The 14,422-nt window shown below is 37.3% G+C and overlaps 2 protein-coding genes across 3 annotated transcripts in view; both read left to right on the forward strand.

Moving 5' to 3' along the window:
• The first annotated feature begins 1,764 nt into the window (after window positions 1-1,764).
• On the forward strand, window positions 1,765-8,754 carry ptcd2 (pentatricopeptide repeat domain 2). Its single transcript, XM_082169683.1, has 10 exons — window positions 1,765-1,911; window positions 2,391-2,483; window positions 2,972-3,101; window positions 4,136-4,253; window positions 4,366-4,444; window positions 4,720-4,811; window positions 5,294-5,407; window positions 5,651-5,725; window positions 5,790-5,903; window positions 7,898-8,754. The coding sequence occupies exons 1-10, from the start codon at window positions 1,806-1,808 to the stop codon at window positions 8,120-8,122; spliced, it is 1,146 nt and encodes a 381-aa protein (XP_082025809.1). The 5' UTR covers window positions 1,765-1,805; the 3' UTR covers window positions 8,123-8,754.
• A 2,166-nt stretch (window positions 8,755-10,920) lies between these two features.
• tnpo1 (transportin 1) overlaps window positions 10,921-14,422 on the forward strand; it is a 34,063-nt gene continuing 30,561 nt past the window's right edge. For both annotated transcript variants that reach the window (XR_014206006.1, XM_082169498.1), the window contains exons 1-2: window positions 10,921-11,396; window positions 13,891-13,966. Coding sequence is in view for 1 of the 2 variants with exons in the window: in XM_082169498.1 (XP_082025624.1) it covers window positions 11,292-11,396; window positions 13,891-13,966 (181 nt within the window). In the remaining variant the exon portion in view is untranslated. The remainder of the gene's footprint in view (window positions 11,397-13,890; window positions 13,967-14,422) is intronic.

Raw genomic sequence — 14,422 nt, forward strand, 5'->3', positions numbered from 1 at the left:
TGGGGTGAGGTGCTGTTGCTAAGGAAACGAACAGCAGAGTCCCACCAGGACCACAGAAGGAGTCTAAGTATAATACAATTGCTTGTTCGGTTACTGTCTATCTTTAACATGTTACATATAACACGCACACATTTTAAATATAAATGAGTACATAGTATAGGTTTCAATAGTTTTATATAAAGCTAAAAATACTACAAAATACTGACCCTAAATAAAATATCCTTGACGGCAGATTTAGCTCTCTTCTGGGGACAGAACTGTTCCTAAAGTATAGCTACACACTAACATGTGTACTTGCAGATCTTTCCCTTTATCTTGAAAGTCTTTTGAAACATCACCCAATAAAATAATTATCTCCACCTACTCTGCATTTATGGTCATGTCATCCTGTCAGCTTTATACACACACCAATGATTCTGTGGATCCCCTAAAGATATTCTTTATTCTACATTGCTTTGTTGCATGTTGTATTTAAACCAAGCTAATAATCGTGTATTTCATCTCTCAACATGCCATGCCATGTCACTCTCAAATAACTAGACATGCAATAATTTATATCAAGCCGGCCTTGACAAAATTTCCCAATCAAACATTTTGTCACCAACAATGTACTATTGTGGCATATGCACCAGAACGACAATCTCTCTCTCTCTCTCTCTCTCTCTCTCTCTATCTCTCTCTCTCTCTCTCTCTCTCTCTCTCTATAATGACCTTTCAATGCAGAGAAAAGAAGCTGGGAAATGATCCAGCTGTTAATTGATTATCTACTTACTGGTGTGGTTAGAACAGATGAGCAAGGGAAGCAAAGGAACACGTTTAGCTTTTTTTTTCTCCACTAATAGCTCCTCTCTTTTTTAATAATACAAAACAGCATCACTGCAGACAGAAAGACTCTGTACTAAGTGTATCTAGGGAAACCAATGGCTTATCACAACCTCCAACTAGAAGTGATCATTTAAAGCAACCATTGAAAGATAATCAATCAGGGATAGTCAAAATAGGCTACTTGTCAGTCAGTTTAACTTGCAATTGAGTAATAAATCAGTATAGAAACAATGCTGAACATTTTTTAAACCAGCCTACAATACTAGTTTTAGCCAGTCTCACAGCCTTGTGAAGCTGGTCTGTTGGTGAACTTTTCAGGGAGACCTGCTCAAACCTGACCTGCTATGCTGTTTTTAGCAGAGAAGACACAAGACAGTGTATTACATTTGTATAGTCAATGAATAATTTGTTTGTCTTCGCCAAACTTGCTATTGGCTTTGTTTATTTAATTCGAAAAAAACAATAGTTCTGTATTCCTCCATTTAAATAGAATAATTATCCCAAAGAGTGTTTCGTCTGTGATCAACAGCGCCATCTGCTGATTCAAACTTTTGAATAAAGGGTTAAACATGGCTTGCAGGTCTAGCTGTAATGTAGCGTGTTGTTTACCAGCACAGATAATCCCAAGCGTTTAAACCACTATTAAAATAAGTGCATTCACAGTCACAATCTCAATATTTTCTGAATTAATATTTTATGAGAAACAATAATACATTGTAAACATTCCGGGTTAACAGGAGAACGCCACATTGGAATGTTCCATTTCGACCTACAACGGGGGTGTTGTCAGGTTTAGTAAATGTTTTGTATTATTATTATTATTTGTATTGCAAATTATAGATAATGTTCTTGATGTAATTTAAATATTTTATTCTAATATGTGTTGTTCAACTAATACATCTAAATAATTTTACCTGCTGAAATAATTATTCGCATAGAAATTGCACAATGTGACTGACTGCGCGTGAGTTCAGGCAGACATGGCGTTGCGAGGACTGAACGCCTGTGCTCGTATTATACTGACCGAGGCGAGCAGAGCAGCGGCAGGAGCCCTACAGTCAGACTGTTTAAAATGTCGACATGGAGGTAATATGCGTATAACGCTGTATTTATTCTGTCTTTAGACAATGAGAACATGCCATAGAAACTGGCTCTAAAAGTCAAGGCCAATGTCATTGAGGAGTAAGTTAGTAGAGCTTACACACACACACCGCAGAGTAGAGGAGAATATTGACGTGATTGGTAATACAACACTGTTGTCTCCGCATTGAAGAATTTGTCACCGTTTCCACCCCTTTTTGTTTACTGGACTGTCGTTTTTTATTTACATTTTTCTGTCCGTGTTGTATGTTGGAAAAACATCCAAGATGGTTTGTTTCCCAGTCAGACTAGGTGAAAAGTGACCAAAACCCTCTAAAAACTAAACTATCTGGTTTACATTTTTGATCAGGGTTTAAATGTGATGAAGGTGGTCAAAATAAATGTCAGTCCTACTGACACATTTTAATATTTGGGATTTCAGATAGTAGGTGAGAAACTGACTTGTTTACAAACACTCTTTTCAGCCAAACGTCATCTCTTGTCTGAAGATGTGGTGAAGTTGCAGGATTTTCAGCAGAAGAAACTTGCTGTTGCCCAACGAGTCTCAGGATCAAAAGGCATGTGTCATTTGGCTTAATTTAAATAACTTGGTACTACTTTTTGGTGTTTCATTACTTTAGAGGTGCACTCAGTCATATTTGTCTCATTAAAAAGTTCTACACATAAAGAAATGAATAGAACTTAAAACATTATTTTACACCCATATAAGATTGAATGTCAGACTTCAGTCATGTCAACAAAAGCTGTTTTATTTAACATGAAAGTGGGTGGCCTCATGGCGGCCGACAAGAGATTGCATGACCATCTGAGTACTACTATTTGTTTAAAAAAATAAATAAAAAAAATAATGCGTTAATGAATCAGTAGTGAATTTCTACAATGGCATTGATAATTGAAACCTGAGTTTATGTTTAATGCTATTACAATATTCATGCATCACACGTCCTCAACACAAGTGACTGAGTGCACCTTTAACACTCAGAACTGAAACGTAATTTTCTCCCTTGTTCTGAATATCACTTGTTTTTTTTGTTTTTTTTTCCAGGTTATTATTTTGATAAAGTACATCAGAAAATAGAGAAAAATGAGCTAATTTTAAAGGATGAATTGAAAATGCTTCTGCATTTATGTCAGTCTGCTGAAGATGTTATTATGGCAAGAAATGCCATTTACAGGTAAAATTGCATCAGTTATTCCTTATATAGATATGGTTTATATTACAAGGATGTTTACACTACTGTGTTTGGGTATGGTAAAGATGCTTTTTTTGAAAGAAGTCTCTAATGGTCACCAAGGCTGCATATATTTGATCACAAATACAGTAAAACTGTGATTAGCTACAATATTGTTGTTATCATTAATTATTGTTTTCTATTTTAATATAAATTAAAATGTAATTTATTCCTGTTATACTCCAGTCTTCAGTGTCACATAATCATTCAGAAATCATTCCAACTGGCTGATTTGGTGCTCAAGAAAGATAGCTTATTTTCAAAGAACCCCCCCCCCCCCCCCCCAAAAAAAAAACCAGTTGTGCTGCTTGAATTATTATTTATTTATTTATTTTTGAAAGGATACTTTAAATAGGAAGTTATTTGTCTTTCCTGTCACTTTTGATCAATTTAATGTATCCTTGCTAAATAAAAGTCTTGATTTATTTGAAAAATAAAATAAAAAGCTTACTGACCCAAACATTTTAATGGTAGTATATGTGTTTTAGTTGCATTCAGCATAATATTCATATTAATGTTTTTCTAATATTTAATGTTTTTCTGGGTTAGTTCACCCAAAATTTTTAATTCTGTCACCCTCATATTGTTCCAAACCTGTTCATCTTCCGAACACAAATGAAGATCTTTTTGATGAAATCTGAGAGTTTTCTGTCCCTCCATTGACAGCTACGCAACTACCACTTTGACGCTTCAAAAAGTTCATAAAGAGACCGTAAAACTAATCCATATGAATTTAGCGGTTTGGTCCAAATTTTCTGAAGAGACTCGATTGCTTTATATAATGAACAGATTAAATTTAAGCTTTGTTCAGAAAATTTATCAGAAGATTTTAAATAAACCGCCAAAATCATATGGATTCGTTTTACAATCTCTTAATTAACTTTTTGAAATGTCAAAGTGTCAGTTAATGGGGGACAGAAAGTTTTGGGTGAACTAACCCTTTAACACTGTTCTCTTTTTATTTATGTCCATTCCAGGTACCATAAAGAGAATTGTAACATGCCATTTGGGGAATTCAAGTTTGGGCCTCTTTTCATGAGGTTATGTTATGAGCTGGGTTTAGAGGAGCTGGCAGCCACAACTCTGACAGATCCAGTAGGTGAAAATGAACACCTACACATTGTGCAAAAGCAATTCTGTTTACTGGATGACCATGTAGTAGTGGATGGATTGTAGTGAGATTTGACATTTTCTTTTTCTTGCTTAGGCTCTCAAAGGATTCTTTCCAGACTCTACATCCTTTAATATTGCCATTGACATACTTTTCACTAAACAGTGCTTCGAAAGTAAGTTTCTTCAGCTTATCTATCTATTCTCATGAAGAATGAAACTTCACGATCAATCAGATAATTGTATTGTGCTCTGGTTGCCTTTCCTGTTGGCTTAAAAATGTGTAAGATAACATAAAGAACTGAAATGTCTCGTATTTGAAAAGCCAGTGAGAACTAATTAATCACCACAAACAAATCCTTCATCGGTACAGCTTCCTATCTGCAAAAATGCAAAGAAGTCTATCTGTTGTTGCCATGGTTTCAGTGGATGACTGATCGTGTTCTCACAGGTGGCCTGGAGGTGGTGGGAGAAATGAAAAAACAAGGAGTGCCGTTCAACAAGGACACCTTCATGCTAGCCTTTGCCACTTGTTATAAACTGGTAAAGACAGTGTAGAAGCAAGTATTGTATGCTTTGTATTAAAAACATCTACCCCCGGTTTCGCAGACAAGTCTAAAGCTAGACCCAGACTAAAATGCATGTTTGAGCTGTTTTAACTGAAAGCAACCTGCACTGACATATCTTCAAATATGTCAGTGCCATTGTTTTGTCTCAAGATGCACACCTGTAATACTCAAATGCCCTAATTGAACTAAGGCCTTATTCTGGCTTAGTCTGAGCCCTGTTTTTGAAACCGGGCCTAAGAATCACCACTGAATTACTAGGCTATAATCCCAGAAAAGACGGTATTTTCAGCACAGAACAATAACAATAACGGGTACAATGGGTAACCGTCTTGTGGCTTGTTTTTTTTTTAGCATTAGTTTCTCACTGTAGTTTTAAGTTATGCAAGTATATAACAGATTTTTATAGATGTCATTTATAAACCGTGTACACGTGTTTTTTTACCTTGGAATTGGCAGAACACCTCAAAGTCGTATCATATCTGTTTGACCCTGTTGGAAGAAGGTCAGACAAAAGGCAATCTCATCCCTCGACATGCCTATTGCTTTGCAACTGCTCTTGCTCTCAAACAGGTAAGATGATTAAAATGTCAATATCCAATTTAAAATTAAAGGATACATCTTTCTCGTATGTTATGTAATGCCATACAAATTAACTGGGTGGGTGTAATATCAAATTTTAGTAGTTAAATAGCATTCAGATGTTGTGAAATTGTAATTGAATCACAGACGGTGTTGCATCTTTTGATATATTAACAGTAAATCCTAATTTTATCAACTTGTGAAGTGTTTATTTTTCATTGATGTATGTTGTAGGATGACATAGAGAGAGCCCAGACATTCTACTCGCAGATCATGAGCACGCACAGTCGGCCATGCCAGAACCTGAGAGTAAGTGTGTGTTAAATCAGTCTTTGAAAGAGAGCTTGCATATGTGTAACTGCTCTGTTTCTAGGTTCTCATATTGGCTATGAAAGGGTCCATGAAAGAGGCAATCGCCGCCCTCACAGCAGCCCAAGTGTCAAAGACTCAAGTGTTTGTGAAGAAAACAGAGTTCTCCCAGGAAGTGGTGAGATCAGCTACACACCTACAATACTTTTTCTTTACTATTGTTACTCATTCACCATGACTATTTCATTTAAGAGTAAAAGTAAAGTCATCAAAACTATGAAACAAATGGAATTATGTAGTCAACAATATTAATAATGTAAAACAAATCAAAACTAACTGTGCTAACTCTGCACAGTCATGTCATTCTGTTCAGAGGTGCATTTTAAACATTACGAGATTCCCTTACTGCTAGGCACTTGTGGTATTTTTTTTTTTTTTTTACATTCTGGTCCAATTCATTAATTTCAAAATTCCTTAAAACAATAAATTCAATTATATTGTATTACTTCACAGTATGTGAGATTTTTCAAAAACCTAAAAGACTCTTACCAATCCCAAACTTTTGAACATTATTGTATATTTGCTACAAAGCTTAATTTAAGCATATAAGAAAAATGGTTTTAAGATCATGATAAACATTCAAATTCAGTCGAGACGAGAGTATACAAAAACTTTACAGGAAGTTTAAATGTATATAAAAACAAACATGGAACCTCTGGGCCCGGTTGCACGAAAACCCTTAAGTAAGGGTATCCCTACGGAGGAAAAAATCCTTGAGGCAAGGGATTTCTTGAAGAGCGTTGCAACAATCGTCTTAAGTCATCCTTACCCAAGTGTTTACACTAATCGTTTTCCGATAGTTTCTGGCAAAACACGGCAATGGAGAAGCAACTTTATACTTATGACATCTCCTATAAACAAAACATTTACCTTTACTACAGTTGTACAGCTGTATTACAATATTTGAGTTAGGGAAATAACTGAAGGCACAGCCAATGGGACATGTTTTGGTCCCTTCAATTTTTGAGGGTGAAATGGTCACTAAGCACTTTGTTGCAACCCATAACAGAACTTAAGGGAACACTTAAGCAATTAAGGGGAAATACTTATTAATGACCTTGAGGTACCTTAAAGGGATAGTTCACTTTGAAATACATTTTTGGTATGTTTTAGCTTACCTCAAGGGCATCCAAGATGTAGGTGTCTTTTTTTCCGCAGTAGTTTCAATTTTGATATTTTTAGGTCAAACCGTTCTTGTCTGTCAGTCATATAATGCAGGTCTATGGTCACGGTCTCAAAACACAAGCACAGAGTCCAAATTAAAACAATTCCCCGTCGTCCAAATTAAACAATTCCCCATCGTAAGTACACATTGATGGCCTAAGACACGAAACGAGCGGTTTGTGTGAGAAAACGAACAGTATTTATATCGTTTTTACCTCTTATACGCAGACATGTCCGAGTGATCTGATCTGACGTGTACGCAGACTGGTGCATAGATATATACACTAGATGTCGCCTTGTCTACGGCAGTTCATTGGAACGAATGTCTTTAAGGCGACATCTAGTGTATATATCTATGCACCAGTCTGCGTACACGTCAGATCAGATCACTCGGACATGTCTGCGTATAAGAGGTAAAAACGATATAAATACTGTTCGTTTTCTCACACAAACCGCTCGTTTCGTGTCTTAGGCCATCAATGTGTACTTACGATGGGGAATTGTTTAATTTGGACGACGGGGAATTGTTTTAATTTGGACTCTGTGCTTGTGTTTTGAGACCGTGACCATAGACCTGCATTATATGACTGACAGACAAGAACGGTTTGACCTAAAAATATCAAAATTGAAACTACTGCGGAAAAAAAGACACCTACATCTTGGATGCCCTTGAGGTAAGCTAAAACATACCAAAAATGAATTTCAAAGTGAACTATCCCTTTAAGTGGACCCTTGTTTTTTAGGTTTTTTTTCACAACCCATGTTTCACTAAGGGTACCCTTTGCTTTGTTGCAACTGAGCCCAGATCCTCAATAAAAAAAAAAAAAAAAGCCAAACACCTCTTGTATTAAAAGCATTTAAATAAATTAAACCAGGACAGGTTATAAAACGTGTTTTGTGTGTTTCCTCTCCCATTTTCGTCTCTCTCTCACCTTTCCGCTCTCTCAGGTTAATGAATTGAGGAAGAAGAGTGCTGATGGGCTGTGGGAGGGACACGTGGAGCGGGTGGTGAGACGGTTAGAAGAGGCCGGCCAGATAACCAAACAGACCCTTGATGAGATCTTGTGTCACACTCCCTCTAGAAAGGCGAGGCCTCCAGGAATAATGGAGCAGGAAAGAAAGATCAGCCGAAGGACTTTTAAACCTTTGCAGTCTGCACTACTGTTAGAGTGAATCCAGTGAGTTCAAGACTCTCAGCTTTAGTATATTATATTACGAGAGTGAAGGGGTATCCTTGATCTGCACACACCACCGTAGACACAGCCCATTCAAGCTCAGTATTTGGCATCATCTACCTCCTGCTGTTTTAAGCCAGTTACTGTTGCCATGAGTTGTTGAAATCAAGTAAGGAATTGAATCACTTTAATGAAGTGCTGTTCCTCTAATTTGGTATCGTATGCATTTTTGTATTCCTTTTTAAAGGGAAATGGAAGAGATGTGAATAGAGAAGCAATCAGGTGATAACTGTGAACCCTCTTTATTTTTCAACCCTCTTAACCAGCAACATACAACACTTTAAAGTGTTGATAAATGCTATTAAAAAAAGTGTTGCTGTATGTGTTCTATACAAAACAGAGAAGCAAGATGTTCTGCTGGAAGAGAAATGGGCGGTTGATGTTTCATATGTGGTCAGGGTGCCATGCATGCATGAGAAGTATAAAAACGTATTTTATTTTTAATGTGATAGTATTGATTGAGGGTTTGAATACTTTGGCTGTCCAGATCCTGAGTTTATCAAAATGCTCATAAGATGTGAATGTGTTTTCCCAGTTGATATTTAAATAAAAACGGAAATGGGCAAATAATCAGGTTTTTTTATTTATCTAAAATTCTATATTTAAGTCAATCAAATTCTGAAATTGTGGTTTGTGATGAAGTGAGATTTGCTCAACTCTCACAGACATGAAGTCAAGAGCTAAGGGTTTCACTTTATTTTGATGGTACCTCAATGATTTAAGTCCTGATGTCCTCTACAGTGGACATGTATGAAATCAATGCCCTGTTCTGTAACAGAAAGTCATTTTTTGATTTGAAACCCCATAACGTTTTCCTGAGATGTTGGTTTATGAAATACAATTTGAAAAGTAGTCCGATTTAAATTATAATTACAATACATTATCATATTTCCATACATGTGCTACATTTGATCACTAAATGAATGTCAGACATTTTTAAAGACCAAGGAGAAATTTTTTTCATGGTGAAACCTCCAAACATTTGGTATCTATGAAAAGCCCTGAATGTGCTCTTTACAGGACACCCAGATTGTGACGTGACATGATGTCAGAGAAATTCACTAAAAAATGATGCCCACTACAGTAGACAAAAGTCTATTCCTGGGTCCCAGGAGGATATTACTGTCTCCCTTTGATGAATATTATGTTGGTTTTGTTTTCATTTTTATACAACAGTTCTCTCTGGTTCTCGAAACTGATTGGTTGAGAGACCATAGGTTGAGACTGAGCCTTTTCCAGCCGTGCGATTTTCCCCCCAGAATCAGCACTCTAACCGTTTCACCGTATCACTGCGCTTGCAACATTTCTCACAGAGAGCGTCGTGGCAAAACACCATCATTTTACAAATTCTTCTATTATTGTGTAATGTAGTTTTAAGAAGTTTTTTTTTTTTTTTTAGGTGGGAATGTAGTTATTTAGACATCAAATATGCAACTTATATATAAACATAGCGCATAACGTTACTTGTTTAGACGTTTTCTGTGAGCTCCAGACCGTCAACGGTCGTTCAGCGCTCATGTACCTGCGTGAACAGCTTTACCTCGGCCAGTCCTTCAGGAATTTGCAGCTGGCCCTTATGTACATAGTTTAAACATGAGGTGAGGTATAATTAATTTTGGGTAAATCAAGCGGGCAATCTTTGGTGTTTTGAATCTATTACTTGTTTAAGAGCAAATCGATTTGGCCAAGGGCAAAGTTAAGTTTCATAACATCATATTTAACGTACGCTAAATGAGCGATGTTCTATAACTAGCGGTGCTTTTGTACTTTTTAACTAAACTGTTTGCTTGTGTTTTTTTTTTTGTGTTTTTTTTGCTATTGTAAGTTACAAACTTATACTTTTATAATGGCTAACATTGTTTATTTAAATATTATTTTTCAATAAATAATATTATATATAAATAACATGCCGCATTTGGTATTGAGACGCTCCATAGTGATTGTGATTTCGACTTAAGTTAAAGTTACATTATTACACCTTAAGATGGCAGCAAATATCTTTACGAGTCAGTCAGGGGTCAGACAGGAGCTATATGGTCAGGAGCAAAGACTTTTATATTGAAAGGGGCTGAAACAAGGTTGTAAATCCCCATAACTATTAAAAGGACAAAGAAAAAGATATCGCTTTTCTCAGCGGACATTCAAACTGATTTTGCTATTATGACTGAATATAAGATAACCTGAAGAATATCAGCAAGATGCAGGTAATACACACGTTTAGTCGACCTCTCTCTCTCTAATAATCTTACTTATTACAATAAGCTTAAATGAAACTAACGTTTCTAGTTCTAAACTGACATTTTTAGAATTAATAACGGAGGCTTGGTCACAACTGTCATATTTGAATCCGTAGCGGAAGGAAGTAGTTCCACACAAAAGCAGGTTTACAGCCATATCGCACTTCTACTCATGTAATATTGCTCATCTAAATCACTTTGGGGAAAAAAAACTTTAAAGTTTTTTAGTTAATTCAAGTCTCTTCAGTATATAGTGCACCCAAAAAGTAAATTCTGTCATCATCTACTCAGCCTTATGCAAAGAGTTTATTTTTTTAGCTATACTTACCTTTTTTTTATGTTTATATTGCATCTTTATTTTGTTTCGTCTAGTTTAACTGTTGTATAGAACAATGATGCAACTGTAAATAAATAATTCGCCCAACGTGGGGCTCGAACCCACGACCCTGAGATTAAGAGTCTCATGCTCTACCGACTGAGCTAGCCGGGCTTGCAACGAAATTAATTGGGGTCAATTTAGGGTTTCCTTGCCAAATCCTGTACAGGCGACTCGACGAGCGCTAGGACCCAGGCAATGCCGCACAGAGGCTTATCGCTGTCGATGTGCGGTGATCCGGACCAGACTGAGTCCATGTATGTAAGCTAGCCTAGCGTCACCACCCAACGCCCGCGAAACACGCTCATTTCACACGGGTCCATCCACTGTAAACTCTTCGCGGAGACCTCATCTTCCGCTCGTTAACAGCCGGTCTTGAAGCTGAAGGTCAAGGTGGAGGCCGTTATTTGATGTGAAAGGGTGTAGATCTGTGCGCCTACACACACATACACACACGCACAGAGAGAGAGAGAGAGAGACTCCAGACATACAAGATGGAGTGCCAGTGGAAACCCGACGAGCAGGGACTTCAGCAGATCCTACAGCTGCTCAAGGAATCACAGTCCCCGGACACATCAACGCAACGATCCGTCCAACAAGTATCCTTTACCTCACTGTAAAACAGAGTGCTGGAGGATGTCGGGCGAACGAGGGGATGGCGGAGGTCAGGAGGAGTTGGCCTGTGATTAGCTCATACGTTAGTTAGTGCTTGAGATTTGAAAGACACGCAGTTAGTCATTTAGTTTGTTTATATTTTATCTGTAGATTAGGATGGTGACTGGATGGTGTCAGCAGGTGTATAGCTGTCAGTCGGGGAGTGTTTAAGTTAAAGGCGTTAGTTCACCCAAAAACGAACATCTGCAATCAGCCTCACCCTCACGTTATTCAAAAAAAATTATGATTTTGTTGTATGGAACATAAATGAAGATATTTTGAGAAACGCCTGTGTTTTTGTTTTCGTTTTTTGTCCGTACAATGGAAGTCAATGGTCACCAAAATCGGTATCAACATTCCTTAAAATATCTTAATTTAATATTACGTCCCACAGAAGAGAAAATGTCACAATGGTTTAAAGACATTGGGGTAACGTTACGTAAATGATGACTGAATTTTCATTTTTGCGTGAACTATCCCTTTATGCTTTAGATCGATGCCGTGTTTAGCTGAAACAAACACATATTTGAGATTAATTTCAAACAATCATCTTATCTAATAAACGCTAGGGTTGTGCGCAAAACATACATGTTTTACAGCAATCTTGGGCATCATAGGAGCGTTTGCAACACTTCAAACTGAAATGTTGTCTAGGTAGGCAGCTCACTGTTATGAGACGCAGATTAGACGGTCCTCCATCTGCAGTGGCGCGAGTATTATCACGATTTTCTGTCACATAATCGGATACAGCTTAGACAAAGACATCTGACATTGGAGATGTTTCAGCCTTTATTTCACATAGGGAGAGAAGTGAGCAAGATGTGTCAGTGGGTGAACTGTGACGCCCCTTTATCTAGCAAATTATGAATAGTATTTTGTCCATTAGAACGCTATAAAAATGCTATACTAAAAACCTTTACGACATTTGAAGCTTTTAAATGTCAAAGACAATTTTCAAAATTTCAGGTAAAATGAATGTCACAACAAATATATCCAGTTACGTGTCATATATTTTTTGCTTAATTGCCAGTACGTAAAAACTAGATACATTATTTGGATACAAATTAGCTAGAAAAAAAGAAAAAGAAAGGTAACCAAACAGTTTTGGTGACCATTGTAAAAAAAATATATAAAAAAGGCATTTCTCAAAATATTTTTATTTATGTTCCACAGAAGAAAGTAAGTCATACAGGTTTGGAAAAATGGATGAGAAAATGATGACATAATTTTATTTTTGGGTGAACTACCCCTTAAAGCTTTTTCTTTAAATGGAAGCTGTGGCCATACATCTATGGCCCTGAGTTAGTTCTTCTATGCCACAGGTGTCCAAACCCAGTTCTGGAGGGCCACTGTCCTGTAGAGTTTAGCTCCAGTTTGCTTCAACACACCTGCCTGGAAGTTTCTAGTATGCCTATAACATCTTGATTAGCTGGTGTAACGGACGTAGGCCTGTCTTTAGCGGGGTTTTTTTGTGTGTCCGCCTCCCATACTGGAGACTCCAGTTCGAATTCCGGTTACACTGGTTCAGGCGTGTTTAATTGGGGTTGAAGCTAAACTTTGCAGGACAGTTGCCCTCAAGGAGTAGGATTGGACACCCCTTTACTATGCACTTTCTGCACCAGCGATGGGTGCCGCTGTCCTGCAGAGTTTAGTTCCAACCCTAATCAAACACACCTGAACAAGCTAATGCCTGGTACACATTGTACCATTTTGGGGTGTCCCAGATTAAAGATGACCAATCGTGCAAATTTCCTAAACGGTGGTCCTACGCCGTACAGTGAGAGAGGTTAAAAGATGGCCATTGTCACGGTCTTGCGACCAAAGATAGTCTGTGATAATTTTCTGTCAGTGTCAGAACTTTAGCATGATCATCTCACAGTGTGTTTGCTGCTACGACCTACATCTACTGACTAGCTAATAAAAATGCAACATGAAATGGTGTATTGATCAACGCGACATGGTACTAAAACTTAAAACTACTTACCTCAAGCTCCATAATTTGCAAAATTGGCATGCCAAGTTGGCTCCTTTTCCCTAGCCAGCCCAGCCCTGCTCTACAGAATTATCTCAGATGATAGCAGACTTACTGAATTATTTTGTATTATTTTCATTTTGTAATGTTTGTAAAGGCTACTCAATGATATTTGTGTGTTTTTTTATTTTTAAATTAGCTCATTTTTAATTGCCTTTTGTCCCAAGTATTTTTAATTTGATTTATACAAGTAATTTTTACTCAATGTAAAATTATATTCGCACATCGTTTGCTTATTAACCATTTGCTCATATATTCATAGGTTCATTCATTGATGCAATCATCCATCCACTGTAAACAACATGTGGTTAGTCCATAAAGTACGTACACTGATGCACTTTTCCCCTGCTGTTTGCATTATCCTCTGTCTCTGTGGTCTGGATGTCTTTCCTTAATGTTCACCACAGAAACTTGAGCAGCTCAATCAATACCCGGACTTCAACAACTACCTAATATTTGTGCTCACAAAGCTAAAGACGGAAGGTAAGATGTGCATGTTAACATTAACTTATTGTATTACGCTTGATTTATAATTTTGATTTGGGATGTGAGAGTCAAGGCTTTTCATTTGAAAGCCTATAACTTTTTGATTTTTACGTAGGCACATTGTGTGATGGTAGGCACTGCTAGTAGTTGCAGGAAATGATCTTTTGTCAGTCTGCTGATTGTGGTTGTTGCAGTTTATGAGGTTTGCCATGACAGGTTGTGTAGTATATGACTTGTATTGCTGTTTCTGGAAGGGAGTTGAGTCAGGCAGAATGAAGCTCATTTCTAGGTGGAGTTTAGTCTCTGTAGTGTCTTCTGAAGCCAGTGTCTTTATAGCTGGTGTGACTTCAGGTCAGTGGTAATCTGTCAAGTGCACTGGGAGCTTAGCTGCACTGACCTTTTGAATCTGTGTCCACCGTCAAGCCCCAGGTCACAGAGCATGTTTTGAAACGA

The sequence above is a fragment of the Leuciscus leuciscus genome (genome assembly GCF_965113295.1).
Source record: "Leuciscus leuciscus genome assembly, chromosome: 5".
In the NCBI taxonomy this organism is placed as follows: Eukaryota; Metazoa; Chordata; class Actinopteri; order Cypriniformes; family Leuciscidae; genus Leuciscus; species Leuciscus leuciscus.